Here is a 14821-nt window from a genome sequence, read left to right as displayed (position 1 = left end):
ATGCCACTCTAGATGCATAAAGCTGCTCTAAAATCAGCTTAATCTGGCTACTGGCACATTCCCTCTTCACATGGGAACCATCTGCAAAATACAACCTGTATAGCATTCTCCCAAGTACTGTAACAGGTAATGGAGCCAAGGAAAATGAAGGCACGACCAGAGTTTGTCTGTGTCTGACTAGCTGACGTCTGCAGTTGGAGTGCTGAGGGCCACTAGCACCCGATGTAGATCATTAGCCTTTGCTGTGTTCTGGACTGATGCATGCACAGCTGCAGGATTGGACTGTGGTGGGGGCAAAAGTGGCTTAAAGAAAACTTTGCAGCCAACCCCTGCATCAGTCCCCCAGCTTATGCTGAGCACTGTTCAGATGGAAGGAGAATTGGGTCATATATGGATAGTATTTCTCCAGTCACTGTTACTTTTATAGTATCTGTGTCCCTTAACTACATATTTAGGATCTGACCCCGCAAGTATCTCTGTGTGAATAGCCCCTGTATTCACATGGAGTCCTATTTAGGCCAACTGGGTTCCACAAAGATGTCTATCCGCACTTAGTATCTTGTCAGATGAGGGCCTTTGTCTCATCAAAAAGATGCAATCTATTAAAATTGTATAACTTGCCATTTTAATCAATTATTTAACCAGCATTTACTAGATCTGCTTGCAGGATTTAGTCTTAATATAGTTTTTAAATTATATAATGTTCTACTGCAAAATTCAAAAAGTATCAGTGATTCATGAAATAAAGCTGATATAGGATATTTTATTAAATTAATCACCTAATTTTAAGTTAAAAACATCACTATTATAATATTTTGCTTACTCCCCCATGTGGGGCTAATCTCTTGAACAATACTGTTTCAATCCTCAATGTGGACAGAACCTAAAAAAAAGTTTGCTGGCCTTCTCATCCTGATCTCTAGTGAATGTTTTTTCATGCTACAAACCCAACTTACATAACGTGTCTCTGGCCAGCTCTACTCAAGAGCCCAAGAACTAGAACAAGAGTGGTTTTATAGATCAGAACTGAATTGCATTTGGTAAAGTTCTATGGGTAAGTTTATACAAAATATGCCTGCAATATGCCTGGCTCTACCCAGTCCTCATATTCTCGACAACCAAATTTACATAAGAATTTACAAACTATTTTTTCTTCACGTAACACAAAACTACTTCCCAGATACAACAACACTGAAATAATATGTTGCATGGCAGGTGCTGCCATCTGCTGAAGAGAATATGAAATATCAAGAGTCAACAAAATTAATCCTTGTTCACATTTTCCACAAATCTATGATACAATCAAAAGTGAAGTTTCATAAAAAATGTTTCCAGTGAAATTTACAGATCTCTCCTACTATATGATCATTTCAGATGATATATGTTTTCTCATATTCTTTGCACAACAATAAAAGCAAAGATCTTGCTAAAATCTTGTAATATTTTTAAGGTATTCTATTAAATCATACAATGTCAAATGGCTTATGTCCAAAATTGAAAGTTTCTATAACGCATAGAGGAAATATCTCCCTATTTCTCCTTTAAAATCACAAAAAAGTAGTTGCTATTTTATATGACCAGCTGACAGTTTCCTCTGCAGTTTCCACAGCAGCAGCAAACCAGCAATTAACTTTCAGCTGTGCCGCATACTGCTGATGACTGCGCACAAAATGTTGACATCTATACTAATTTTAGGTTAATGAAAAATTCAAGGAAGAGAGAAATTTTATCCAACTGGACAAAACTGGAAGTGAAATAAATTACAAACAATGGAGATTTTAATATTTAAATCCAATCAAAAAGTGACCTTCTGTGTTGTTTTAATTAATGAAACATGAACAATGTTGCTGTGGTTACCTGTGAAAGTATAATCTAAATGTGCAGTTTGCTTGACAGTAAGCACCCTGGGTTCATTAAACTCCCTGTTCCTGAGAAGGACAGAAGCAACAGACTGGACATTACTGTTGGAGCCCATCACTATCAACAAATGCAAAAGCAGGCGTTTACAATGCTCATACACTTCAGGGTGGTAGTGGTCAAACCCTAAAATTAAAGAGGAAAATAGAAAGGTTAATCAATTAAATATGCAGTTAACTAAAATCAGCAACAGTCCTAGTGGTTTATATCAATCTCTACAAATGATATCTATTTTTGGTAAAGAAACATTCACCAACAACAAATGAAAATGATTTAGATTTTGGCTATTTGGAGAAACAGAGGATATGCTCCCTTCCATCTCCCCTTTTATTTTTTCTATAATAACTTCAATATATTAAAACTCTCTCTGGCTTTACTGTTTTAAAAAACATTACCACGCTGAGCAAGAGGGTGTTTATATATTATGTTTATTTCATATAATAAACCAACTAGGCCAGGGGTGGGCAAACTTTTTGGTCCGAGCGCCACATCGGGGTTCCGAAACTGTATGGAGGGCGGGGTAGGGAAGGCTGTGCATCCCCAAACAGCCTGGACCCTGCCCCCTATCCGCCCCCTCCTACTTCCTGCCCCGACTGCCCCCCTCAGAACCCCCAACCCATCCAACCCCCCTGCTCCTTGTCCCCTGGCCACCCCCTCCTGGGACCCACCCCCTGAACCGTGCCCCTCCCCCTCCCCAGGATCCCACCCCCTATCCAACCCCCCCACTCCCTGTCCCCTGACTGCCCGACCCCTATCCACACCCCCGCCCCCGACAGCCCCCCCCGGGACTCCCACGCCTATCCAAATCCCCCTGCTCCCTGTCTCCTAACTGCACCGCCCCCTATCCACACTCCCGCCCCTAACTGTCCCCCAGGATCCTACTCCCTAGCCAACCTTCCCTGCTCCCTGTCCCCTGACTGCCCCGATCCCTATTCACCCCCTCCTTGACAGTCGTCCCCCCCACAGACTCCCACGCCTATCCACCCCCCCCATCCCCTGACCGCCCCCACCCTCCAGAACCTCCGCCCCATCCAACCGCCCCCTGCTCCCCGTCCCCTGACTGCCCCCCAGGACCCTTTGCCCCTTATCCAACCTCCCCGCTCCTTTACCATGCCGCTTACAGCGGCAGGAACTCGCAGCCCCGCCATTCGGCCGGAGCCAGCCACACCGCCACATTGCCCGGCAGAAGCGGTGGGCCAGGGCACTGGTGGCGCAACGAGCTGAGGCTGCAGGGGAGGGGCCAGGGGCTAGCCTCCCCAGCTGGGAGCTCAAGGGCTGGGCAGGACGGTCCCGCGGGCTGTAGTTTGCCCACCTCTGCACTAGGCCATATTGTGGATGATTCCTGCCATTGCACAGGTACTAAAAAAAACCCACCATTTTTATTCAAACAAATTGAAAGACTCACCACACTGAAATATATGGAGCCGAAAACACAGGGAAGAACAACAAGAGAAGCACTGAGGACATTAAGTGTATTCCAGGCTAATTGCACCTTCTATACAAGAGGAGAAGGACAAGTGGCCCCAATGGACAGTGCTTTGTAAAGGAGTCCAAACTCTCATGCCCACTTGTATTTCCTACCTACATGTTTGTCTCAAGAAATAAGCAACATTAGGAACATGAAAAGATTCTCTGGTCCAGCACACTCGTCTGATTAATTGTACGTGCTCAGAAGAAGAAAAAGCCAAATCAAGTGGGGATACAAATTCACGGCAGATGTATGCTGCCCAAGAGAGGCCGGGGGTGAAGGGCAGCAATGGACTATAATAAGGTGGAAATATGGCCAAAAGAGTACAAGAGAAAGGAGAAAAAGAGATGCACTAGTTTGTTTCCTATCACACAACAGACCAAATTTAGCTCTGGTGCAAATATGTGTAACTTCACTGAAGTAAATGCAGTTGCACTTGCTTACATCATGGCTGCATTTAGCCCAAAATGTTCTGCTTACAGGCATTTAGTAAGTTTTAGCTTTTATATATTATCCACAGTGTTAATTTTAAAGAAGACACTTATTAGTATTGTATTTATATAAACCAAAATGACTGGGAAATGTTTTTTTTAAAAGTGGATTTTTTTTCAACTTGAAAAAGCATTCTTCCTTTATGTTATTGGAAGACAGTTTTTAAAGTCAGATTGTCACAACAATATAGAAGACAGTAATATTTCGTACACCAGAGACCCTTTCTGTACTTTCTGCGAAGATTTTATTGATAAATAAAGAATAAGAAATATTAATCTCATTCAGCCTTGGAAAAAAAGACTAGTTATGTCAAAAAGGCTGTTATTTTTAATTACTATAATCTTCAAAGCCAAGATTACAAGCTGCTGTTTTCCTCGATTTAAAAAAAAAACATAATATTTCAGTAACAGTTTAGTTACCTATAAAAATTGCATGAAGTAAAAGATGGAGGTAGCCTCCCCATTCCACCTTCACACTGTGGTCAATTATCAAATCAGTCAAAAGGATCACTGCTATGTTACACCTAAAGAAACAAAAAAATTGTTAAGAGATCAGAATACAACTGTTTACATTTTGAAGATCTGTGGAGTTTTAAAGATACTCTTAACTAATATCCCCTTTTAAGACTATGAAAGTCTTAAAGGCAAGAAAGAAAAAACATAAAAAATCACAATAAGCCACACAGCAGATGAGAAAAGCTTTAGTCCTCAAAATCAAAAGGTAGCTAAGACATCATAACTTCTTGAATTCTAAGCAACCCAGGAAATGTAACAAATAAGGAAAGGCTATTCTTACTTTACACAGCACATGCATGAAGACAGTAGTTTGATTTAAACTAATATGAACTGAATTGCTGTCCCTTTCATGTAATGTTAGTATTTACCTGTGAAGAGACATGCCTGGAGATGAAGTTTCAGGTAAATAATCCACCAGTGGTGACCAACAACCCCCAGTAGGTGGAAAGGGTAGAGGCTCTCCTTGATTATGCTCCATCACTTTCAGTCGCCAGTTAGAATACAGTGGCATTGAATCACCTATCAAAATACATTTATTTTTACTTTTCTTTTTGATTTGTCAATCCAAGCAAAATGTACAATTTACTAACGGTAATCTTCCACCTAATATTCTACATAGTAATAATTTTAAAAATGCCCCAGGATTTGAAGCTATAGGTCCTGGGAAACAGAAGTATCTAGATGAGAAAAGCCATTCAGACAAAAGTTAAAATAAAGAGTAGTTTCTTACCCTATAGTCAATGTGGATCCCACTGTAAGTGCACAAGCAGCACATATGCAAGACTGGAATCTTTTGAATAAGGGTGTCTGTCAGGGTCATGTACACTTCCTGTGTCTCCTTATCCTCCCATGCAAACCCATAAAAGGCAGAACAACTCTAACCCCTGCTCAGTTCCCTTGCAATTCAAAGTCCAGGGAAGCACAGAACTCCAAAAATGGGGATGGAGGGTGGGTTATGGGATCCACACTAACAAGACCTCAAAGAACCACAGTTATTGTAGGTAACTTCTTTCTTTGAGTATTTGTCAGTGTGGATTTCACTGTAGGTGACTAGCAACAGTACCCCTTCTGGACACTTAGATTAGGAGTATCAACTGCATCAGTCCAACAGGTTTGTAGAATTGCTCTCCCAAACTTGGCACTTGCTCTGGCAGCTCAGTACAATGCATAGTGCTTGATAAAAATCAGTGGGTTACTCCAGGTTGCTGCCTTGCAGATCTCTGAAACTGGCACATTTCTGAAGCAGGCAGAGGATACTGCTTGAGCTCTGGTGGGGTGAGTCTTGGCATTTGGTGGGAGAGCTACACCAGCTAACTAAAAAGACAGTGAGATACATTATGTTATCCACCTTAGATATTCTTTGTAATGAGATGGCCTGGCCTTTGGAATGGCCACTTATAGCCAGAAATAAACAGAAAGACAGTCTGAACAGTTTGGTTCTGTTGATGTAGTAAAAAAAGGCTCTGGAAATGCCCAGTGTGTGCTGCTGCTTCTTTCCCAATGAAGAGGAGTTTTACTGCAAAGAAGAGAGGCATGTTAAATGATTAATTTAGATGGAATTCTGAGACCACCTTAGGAATTAATTTAGGGTGAAGTTTCAGGATCACATTAACCCTATGAAATACAATGTGGGGAGGGGATCAGCCACAAGTATTTGGCACTTACTCTCTCTTCTGACTAAAGTCAACTAGGGAGACTGTCTTCAGAGCCAGATGAAGTACAAAGCATTCTGAAAGGGGACTCCATGAGTCTCAAGAAGATGACATTGAGGTGCCAGGCAGGAGCAAGTTCCCTGACCAGTATAATGTAGGTAACAGGCCCTTCAGGAACTCTGATACCATTGGGTGAGAGAAGACCAAGCATGACTATCCATCGATGGCAAGCTGAAACTGCTGCAGCTTGGACCTTAGTGGTGCTAAACAAAAGCTGTTTCGGATGCAGGAAGTAGTTGGGAGCCTTTGGTACCAAAGCCTGCATATGGTCCAGCCCATGGTGGGTCACCCCTATTGAGAACCTCTTCCATTTTGATGAAAAGGTCCTTCTGGTAGATATCTTCCTGTTCTGTATCAGGATGTCCTGGACTTGTCTAAAGCAAACCCTATCCATGGTACTTAACCAGACAACATCCTGGTTGTCATCCAGGTGGGTCTGGATGGCGAATCTTCCTATGGTGCTGTGAAAACTGGTCCAGGCAGTCTGGGAGCTGAACTGGTGGTTGAATGAACACCTGTAGCATTTTTGTCAACCAAAATTGCATTGGCCAGTGCAGAGCTATGAGAACAATAATGGCTGTCCCTTTAGAATTTTGAAAATCAGCATGAAGACCAAGAGAATGGGTGCAATAGCACAGAAGAGACCTAGATTCCACTGCAGAGGGAAGGCCCCAGGCTCATATCCTCTCTGCAACAAAATTTCTGGCACCTGGTGTTGTCTTTGGGGGCAAACAGGTCTATCACAGGAAACCCCCCCCCCCGCCTGATTAGTTCTATGATAGAACTCTGCAATGATCACTTGTGAGTGGTAACATATCTGCTCTGGGGGGTTATCAGGTTGTTGCTGACTCTTGGGAGGTGAAGAGCCATCAGGGTTAATTTGTATCTGTGGCACCATGTCCAGAGCTTGTGCCTCCTTGCTTTTTTTTGTGGTGCTTTGCTGACATGATGTTCATCAAGACCTGCATTGTGGAACTGTGAAGAACAGGAAGGAAGGACATGCAGGCTAGCCTTGTGGCTCTGACCTCCATGACATGGATGTGGAGCACCATGTCTTCCAGGGACCCTATTCCTTGCATTTGTAGATGGTCCAAGTGGATTCCCCAACCTATCTCTGAGGTGTCTGTGACTAAAGTCATTGTTGGGGAGGGGGCAGAGAACAGTACCTAGCCACGCATATTCTCAGTTTCCTTCCACCATTTCAGATCTGTGAGGTATGAGTAGAACCATGACCTTTTTGCTCATTTGGTGTTTCACTGGGGAACAGAGCAACCTGAACCAGCGCTTGAGTGGTCACAGGTGAAGTGTGGCAAGCAGCATCATGTACATCTTTCTGTGTTGGTACTCTGGCTGACAGTCCCAGGAGTTGGATAATGTCCTCTGTGCCTCTGCTAGGGCTTGTACTTGCATGTTTCCTATAAGGGGCCAGTGTGTAAATTGCCAAGGACCATACGGTGGCGCAAGTCCTTGAGGGAATGGAGCACTCCATCTGTACTCTGGCTGAAGAGCTCCATTTCCTCAAAGGGCAGGTCCCCTATAACGTCCTCTGTCTTGCATGGTATGCCAGACATCTAGAACCATAAAGTCTGCCTCATTGTGATAACTATGGTCATCGACCTTGTGGCTGTATCAGATGTATCTGTGGCCAACCTGACCTTTCCCTTGACCTTCTGACCCTCTGATTGTTTATTTCAACTCATCCCTGTACTCCTGCAGGATTTTAGCTAGGAAAGGAGTGACCACCTCCCAAGTGAGAAAATTGTACTTGACAAAGAGAACACAGTAATTTGAAGGTTCTCTGGGTACCCAGGACTGTGAATCACTTTGTAACCCCCCCTGCCTCCACTGAGAGGAAGACTGACTTTAGCTTAACTCAGTGCCAGCTTCCTGACACCACCAGCCTATTAGCCACCCAAACAATGTCCTCTGGGCTATGCAAGCCCTTACTTTGCCTTGCAGGTTAAGAATAGGTGCACCACAATCACCAAGCCCCTGTGAAGTGTTCCCCTGAAGTGTCCAGCCCCTTATCCACTGAATGCTCACAGGTTTCACAGTGGTAGCTGTGTTAGTCTGTATCAGCAAAAAGAACGAGGAGTAGCTGTGGCACCTTAGAGACTAACAAATTTATTTGAGCATAAGCTTTCATGGGCTAAATGCTCACAGTAATACCAGGTGTGCAGTCCCCAAGGGAACAATGTACACACCAGCTTCAATGATTCAACTCAGAATCAACTGCTTGTATAATACATCAGCACTGAGATAGACTTATAGTGAAACCAAGAAGTTTAGTAAAGGTTCAAGATTCAAGAGATAGTGAGAAAGTATAATAGAAACCAAAAGGGTTACATATTTTTTAAAAAATCAATTTCTAGAGACTTAACAGGCTAACTTCCTAAAGTGTATCTCACCCCAAATATCCTTGGCAGCATTTCAACGAAGCCTGCTTGAGATCCTGTTTTCATGAATGTAATCACACTACCCAATTACTTCCTAGGTAAAGGATTAATGGATGTTTTCCTTTCCTTGCCTTCTCATTACCTTCCCCAAAGTTCACTGTCTGTTCTGTATCAGAGGGGTAGCCATGTTAGTCTGGATCTGTAAAAGCGGCAAAAAGTCCTGTGGCACCTTATAGACTAACAGACGTATTGGAGCATAAGCTTCCGTGGGTGAATACCCACTTCTTCAGATGCATGTAGGGGAAATTTCCAGAAGCAGGTATAAATATGCAAGCAAGAATCAGGCTAGGGATAACGAGGTTAGTTCAATCAGGGAGGATTGCCGCCGTCTGTACTGCAGAGTTAGGATAACACTCCTTCCCCTTATAACTTATTCTCTGGTGAGCTACTTCCCTTTTGATTTCACATCCCACCATTGACTTCAAATAGGGCTTCCACCGGGTTCGCTTACATGCTTAATTTACACATGGACCAAGGGACAGGTGAATAAACACCTTTTGTTGGGCAGAAACCTGTTTGTCAACTCTGCCTTGACACAGACTTTAGTAACATATTTTTAGTGTACATACATAACACTGTGTACAGTACCTATACATACATTTTACAACAATATTAATGACCAGTGATACCTTGGCTTTCATATAAGACCTCACTCAATATTCTTTGCTGAAGCAGAATGTATATATTAGGATCAGGACATTCGTGTAACTCCCTTAGCAGTTGGCATTGAGAGGTTCTTAGGTCACAGGTAGTTGGCCACCCAAAGTTGCACTGAGGTTGATGAATATGACTTGCATCCAGAGAGGTCCAACTTTTTTTAATCTTTGTTCTTAAGTGCACCTTTTGTGGACTTTGCTTTTTCCTGAGCTGCTCAACAACCAGGGACCCTGGGTTTGGATGGGTGTAGAAGCATTCAAAGCCCTTTGGGGGCGCCCCTGATATCTCTTCTCCACTCATTTATAAATGGGAGGAAGAGTGATTGGGGCTTCTCACTATCCTTTGGTGGGTTCCAGGATCTTCTCAATGGGGAAGGAAATTCTGACAGGTGGGGCACTCAAAATATCAAAAAGAGTTTATAAGCCTTCTCTGATATAAATGTAGTATCAGCATCCGTGGATTCCACAATATGAGACCAGAGGTCCTGAAAAGTTTTGAAGTTATCAATTGCCAGCGTGGCAGCTGGTGTCACTACTTTGTCTGTTGATGAGGACGACTCTTTTGGGGGAGATGAAGGTTGCTGTAGTCCCTTTGCCTTTTCTTGCTCCTGGTGGATCACGTTCAGTTCAAGTGTAAACAGCCTGGCTAATGATGCCACCAGGGCATGGGATCTCCTTTTTTCTGGAAGCATGAGAGGGGATCTGCTTCTGGACAGGTGAGATGACAGTCCCCCTGTAAGGCCAATTTGACTAAGGTAGTGTGTCATATGGGTATTGGCTTGGTAGGGGCTGGCCTAGTGCCACTCATATTCCCCATCTGGGATGGAGGGCTGAATAAGAGCTCCCTAATAACTTTCTTGGGGTCAATTTTTAAAGGTAGAGGAGAGGGATCTCTGCTCGATGCTGGAGAGAAAAGTACACAGGTGACAGTGAGGAATATTTCTCCCTCTTCAAATGGTGGTGCTGTAGGGTGATATGGTTCCAGGGCCAGTTCCAGGAGACACAGGAAAAATGTCTCCAGAAATGATCCAGATTCCTCCCAGATGTAGCTTGGGCTCTTGCTAGACTCCATTGTGGATACCTCCAGGAAGACAGCACCAAGATTAGCACTGGGTCTCTCATTCTCTGTGCCATTCTTGATCTGATTGAGGACTTGGAGGATCTGTTCTTTGAGAAGTGTTGTTTCGTTACATCCTTCTAGGACTTCCCTTCATATTTGGAGCTATATTTGGGCTCTGTTCAGCTCAATGACTGAGCATCACACTGAACATCACTGTGTGGACACAGATCCTGATCTGCAGGTATGATGTGTGGTCAAGGGAGTGCTGGCTGATGCTGGCTTTCCAGCCTTGCTCTGCTAGTGACTGTCACCTTTGGGTATGAACAGACTTGCATGGACTTCTCTAGCAGATATGCCTCAAGCCAAGAGATCTGGGATTATTTGCAGGTCCTGAAGGAGAATAACTTGAACACAGAGGACCTATCCAGGGTGCAGCTCTCCCCTGGGCAAAAAAAACATCATCTGTGTCCATTCTAGATGGGAATCAGTGTGTCACAGGACAGCCAGGGTCCGAACCCTGAAAGTTTAGTTTGCCAGAAGTACAGCACTTCACCCCACTGTACAGGGGAAACACAGGTAGTTTTTCTTTTTCTATTTTTTTTCTTCTTTTCTCTTTTGAATGTCCAATTCAATGGGAATGTGAAGATGAGACTTTCTTTTTAACATTTTAAAGTCTCTAAGAAAAATAGTGGTTGGATGCTCGCTAGGTTTTGTCCTCTTGTCAAAAGCATAAGAGGGAACTAAGGAAGGGTCATGACCGCTCTGGATGCATGCATGGCCCCAACAGACAATGCTATTTAAAAGAATCTAATCTTGCATGCACGAGGTGCATGCATATTTACAGTGGGATCCACTTTTGGCATCCAACCACTATTTTTCTTAGAGACTTTAAAATGTTAAAAAGAAAGTCTCATCTTCACATTCCCATTGAATTGGACATTCAAAAGAGAAAAGAAGAAAAAAAATAGAAAAAGAAAAACTACCTGTGTTTCCCCTGTACAGTGGGGTGAAGTGCTGTACTTCTGGCAAACTTGAGGAACAGTAAATTAGATTCTGTCTCTGGGAGACCTAAAAGCTGGAAGGAAAATGATAGTGGTGAAGGCAGCATATCACTGAATCACACTAAAATAACTGTCCTAATAGTAAGGCTGATATAAGCAGGAAAAATCATGTCCCTAAGTGAAGCCTGAGGACTTGGGTTTGATGGAACTCTGTATCTTAACTGTAGGTGGGGTGGAGGTAGCTCCATCATTTCTGCTGCTACAACAGTCCACTAGCTATAAGTGGCAGATCCAGCCTTCTGAGCACCCTGTACTAACCCAGTGAATACACGTTTTGCTGTTCTACTAGCCATTTTCCTACCACTCCACGAACCACATGCAAATACTCTCTTCTCTTCTATGGCAGGCAGGGCAGTGCGGTTCTACATGGTCTGTGTCCCAGCCCACGTTTGCAGTGGGAACCTACCATTTCTATGGTATTTGGGAACTTGTGCACCTGTGGTGGGGTATGCTGAATTTCCCCCTTGCTTCCAAGAGTCTCAGTTGTTTTCGCAACTGATGCAGCAAATGTAGGTAGGTTACTTTTTAGTTAAAAAAAAAAAATGAAAATAAGGTATGGCTATGAGCAAAGCACTCCTGAAATTTTACAGTTAAAATACTGGTTTTTCTTCATTGCTTTCAACTTCTAATTCACATTCCATCAACAAAATAATAATTGCACATTAAATATCCCTTGGTTTACCATTCATAATGAGATATGTAGGTTAAAAGTGGTATAGCCACAGATGAAATCACACTGAAACCTACAAACATTAAAACGCTGCTCTATCATTTGTACACAGTACCAAGAAGCATCTGTTTTTGGTAGATGATCAATTTGCATTTAGGATCTGGGAGATAAATGACAAAGTAGATGAACATTACGATTTGCAAGGATAGGCAGGGTACAGAGAAGTCACAAAATAGCCAGGGTTGGTGTTTGCAGGGAGAATGAGGAAAGGGGGTTCTTGTTGAAGGAGGATGGGAGATTGTGGTTTAAAGTATACAGTGCGTAGGCAGGGACTTCAGACAAAAATTAAAGAGTCTAATAAAATGATGCATAAACTTTAAACCAATAGGCAAATTAGTAAGGATTGAAGATGCCATAGGTTCAGTATTCAAACAGAAAATTATCCCACAGACAGGTTCAGTAAATGCTGGTGAACAGAAAAACACTCTTTAATACAGGTAGGAACCAAAGATATTATCTCTCCCCCCCGCCCCCCCCCCAAAAAAAGTATGCAGTACCTCTAAAATAGCTTAGGATTTTGAATTTGTGACTCTTGTTCACATCGTACCCATCTCCTGCCTGTTTGGTCTTCCCTAATGTTGTCATAATTATTTAAATTAGTAAGCACTTCAGGGCAGAAAACATTACTTTTGGGGAAGTATAAAACCAGTCACAATTGGTGTGCCCATACTCCATAGCAAGCACCCAAACAGGCTGGGGTTGGAGAAGGGATTTTCACCCCTTTCCTGCTTTTTAAACAGGAAAGAGCCAAACTATCATAAATCTAAATTAATGATTAAAACAGCCTGTCATAAATATAAAGGGAAGGTAAACCCCTTTAAAATCCCTCCTGGCCAGAGGAAAACTCCTCTCACCTGTAAAGGGTTAAGAAGCTAAAGGTAACCTTGCTGGCACCTGACCAAAATGACCAATGAGGAGACAAGATACTTTCAAAAGCTGGGAGGAGGGAGAGAAACAAAGGGTCTGTGTGTCTGTCTATATGCTGGTTTCTGCCGGGGATAGACCAGGAATGGAGTCTTAGAACTTTTAGTAAGTAATCTAGCTAGGTATGTGTTAGATTATGATTTCTTTAAATGGCTGAGAAAAGAATTGTGCTGAATAGAATAACTATTTCTGTCTGTGTATCTTTTTTGTAACTTAAGGTTTTGCCTAGAGGGATTCTCTATGTTTTGAATCTAATTACCCTGTAAGGTATCTACCATCCTGATTTTACAGAGGGGATTTCTTTACTTCTATTTACTCCTATTTCTATTAAAAGTCTTCTTGTAAGAAAACTGAATGCTTTTTCATTGTTCTCAGGTCCAAAGGTTTGGGTCTGTGGTCACCTATGCAAATTGGTGAGGCTTTTTATCCAACATTTCCCAGGAAAGTGGGGGGGGTGCAAGTGTTGGGAGGATTGTTCATTGTTCTTAAGATCCAAGGGTCTGGGTCTCTAGTCACCTAGGCAAATTGGTGAGGCTTTTTACCAAACCTTGTCCAGGAAGTGAGGTGCAAGGTTTTGGGAAGTATTTTGGGGGGAAAGAAGTTTCCAAACAGCTCTTCCCCAGTAACCAGTATTTGTTTGGTGGTGGTAGCGACCAATCCAAGGACAAAAGGTGGAATATTTTGTATCTTGGGGAAGTTTTTGACCTAAGCTGGTAAAGATAAGCTTCGGAGGTTTTCATGCAGGTCCCCACATCTGTACCCTAGCGTTCAGAGTGGGGGAGGAACCTTGACACAGCCTTTTAAAATAAATAAATAAATACATATATACATAAATGAACAATGCTAGGTCCCTAATGTTTTTTTTTTCTTCTATCATTCCTTAACTTTTATGTTCACATTTTTTCATGCCTTTGTTTTTCCTCAGTCTAAATTTTCTACAATTTTCAATTAATGTTTCCATCTACTTTTCTTTGAAACCTGCTCTCTCTGTATTCAATACACCTTTTCCCCTTTCCTTTTTATTTTCACTTTTTTTTTTTACTTCTATTCATCCTCTTCCCCCCCCCCCAACTCATCCCATGTTCCCTCTTTTTTCTCTCCAATAGCAATCTGCCCCAGATTTTTACACTGCTCCCCAGTTTGGCTTCTTGTCTCTATTAAGTCCCTTCTGTAGTATTTGAGAATGGCTGTTTATGAGGTGTGGCTCCTTTAAGAAACCAGGAAGTGGAGCCAAGAATAGGAACATGGGTTTATGGAGCGGATTTCATACCTATACTTGCGGGAGCACCTCCTTATGGAAACAGATTCCCTGACACTTCACAAGGCGGTAGAGACTGGCTATCAATTTGAACTTGCAATTCAAGAGGCTTATTCTGTTTCCCAGACCCACATCCCTCCAGGTTCTTCTTCTTTGGGGGCATCTACCACTGTAGCCATCCTACTACAGCACATTGACAGGGGTTCAAGTAACTGGGTAACTGGGAGTGTCCAGTTCAGGGACAAAGGGGTCGACAATGTGGAAAACGTAACCATTTTGGTTGTTGTTCTGCCCCAGCCATCACATATATGGATGACCAGGGAGGGAGGAAGATTCCATCCCTTAGGGGATCATGGAACCGGGACAGTTTTAAAAGCTACCTCTGCCATTTAGTGGATGTGAATATACTGCTGAGCATGAGCACTGGAGCATGAGTCTCACTCATAAACTATACCATATATCATAGATATTTTACATATTTCACCTTGCAGCCAGTACAGTCCTCACTATATGGATATGGCAATGTGAAAATCACTTTGCAGAGGATGGTGGATCTCCCCATGACGTATTGT

The 14821-nt window shown here is 42.7% G+C and overlaps 1 protein-coding gene across 11 annotated transcripts in view; it reads right to left on the bottom strand.

Moving 5' to 3' along the window:
• FRYL (FRY like transcription coactivator) overlaps positions 1-14821 on the bottom strand; it is a 427650-nt gene that overhangs the window by 99853 nt on the left and 312976 nt on the right. For all 11 annotated transcript variants that reach the window (XM_077815668.1, XM_077815661.1, XM_077815665.1 and 8 more), the window contains 3 exons: positions 4761-4911; positions 4297-4400; positions 1858-2043 (listed from right to left, as the gene is read on the bottom strand). In XM_077815668.1, the coding sequence (XP_077671794.1) occupies positions 1858-2043; positions 4297-4400; positions 4761-4911 (441 nt within the window). The remainder of the gene's footprint in view (positions 1-1857; positions 2044-4296; positions 4401-4760; positions 4912-14821) is intronic.

Source organism: Eretmochelys imbricata, chromosome 4 (genome assembly GCF_965152235.1).
Source record: "Eretmochelys imbricata isolate rEreImb1 chromosome 4, rEreImb1.hap1, whole genome shotgun sequence".
NCBI classification, from domain to species: Eukaryota; Metazoa; Chordata; order Testudines; family Cheloniidae; genus Eretmochelys; species Eretmochelys imbricata.
This window is presented reverse-complemented; position numbering and strand designations above follow the sequence as displayed.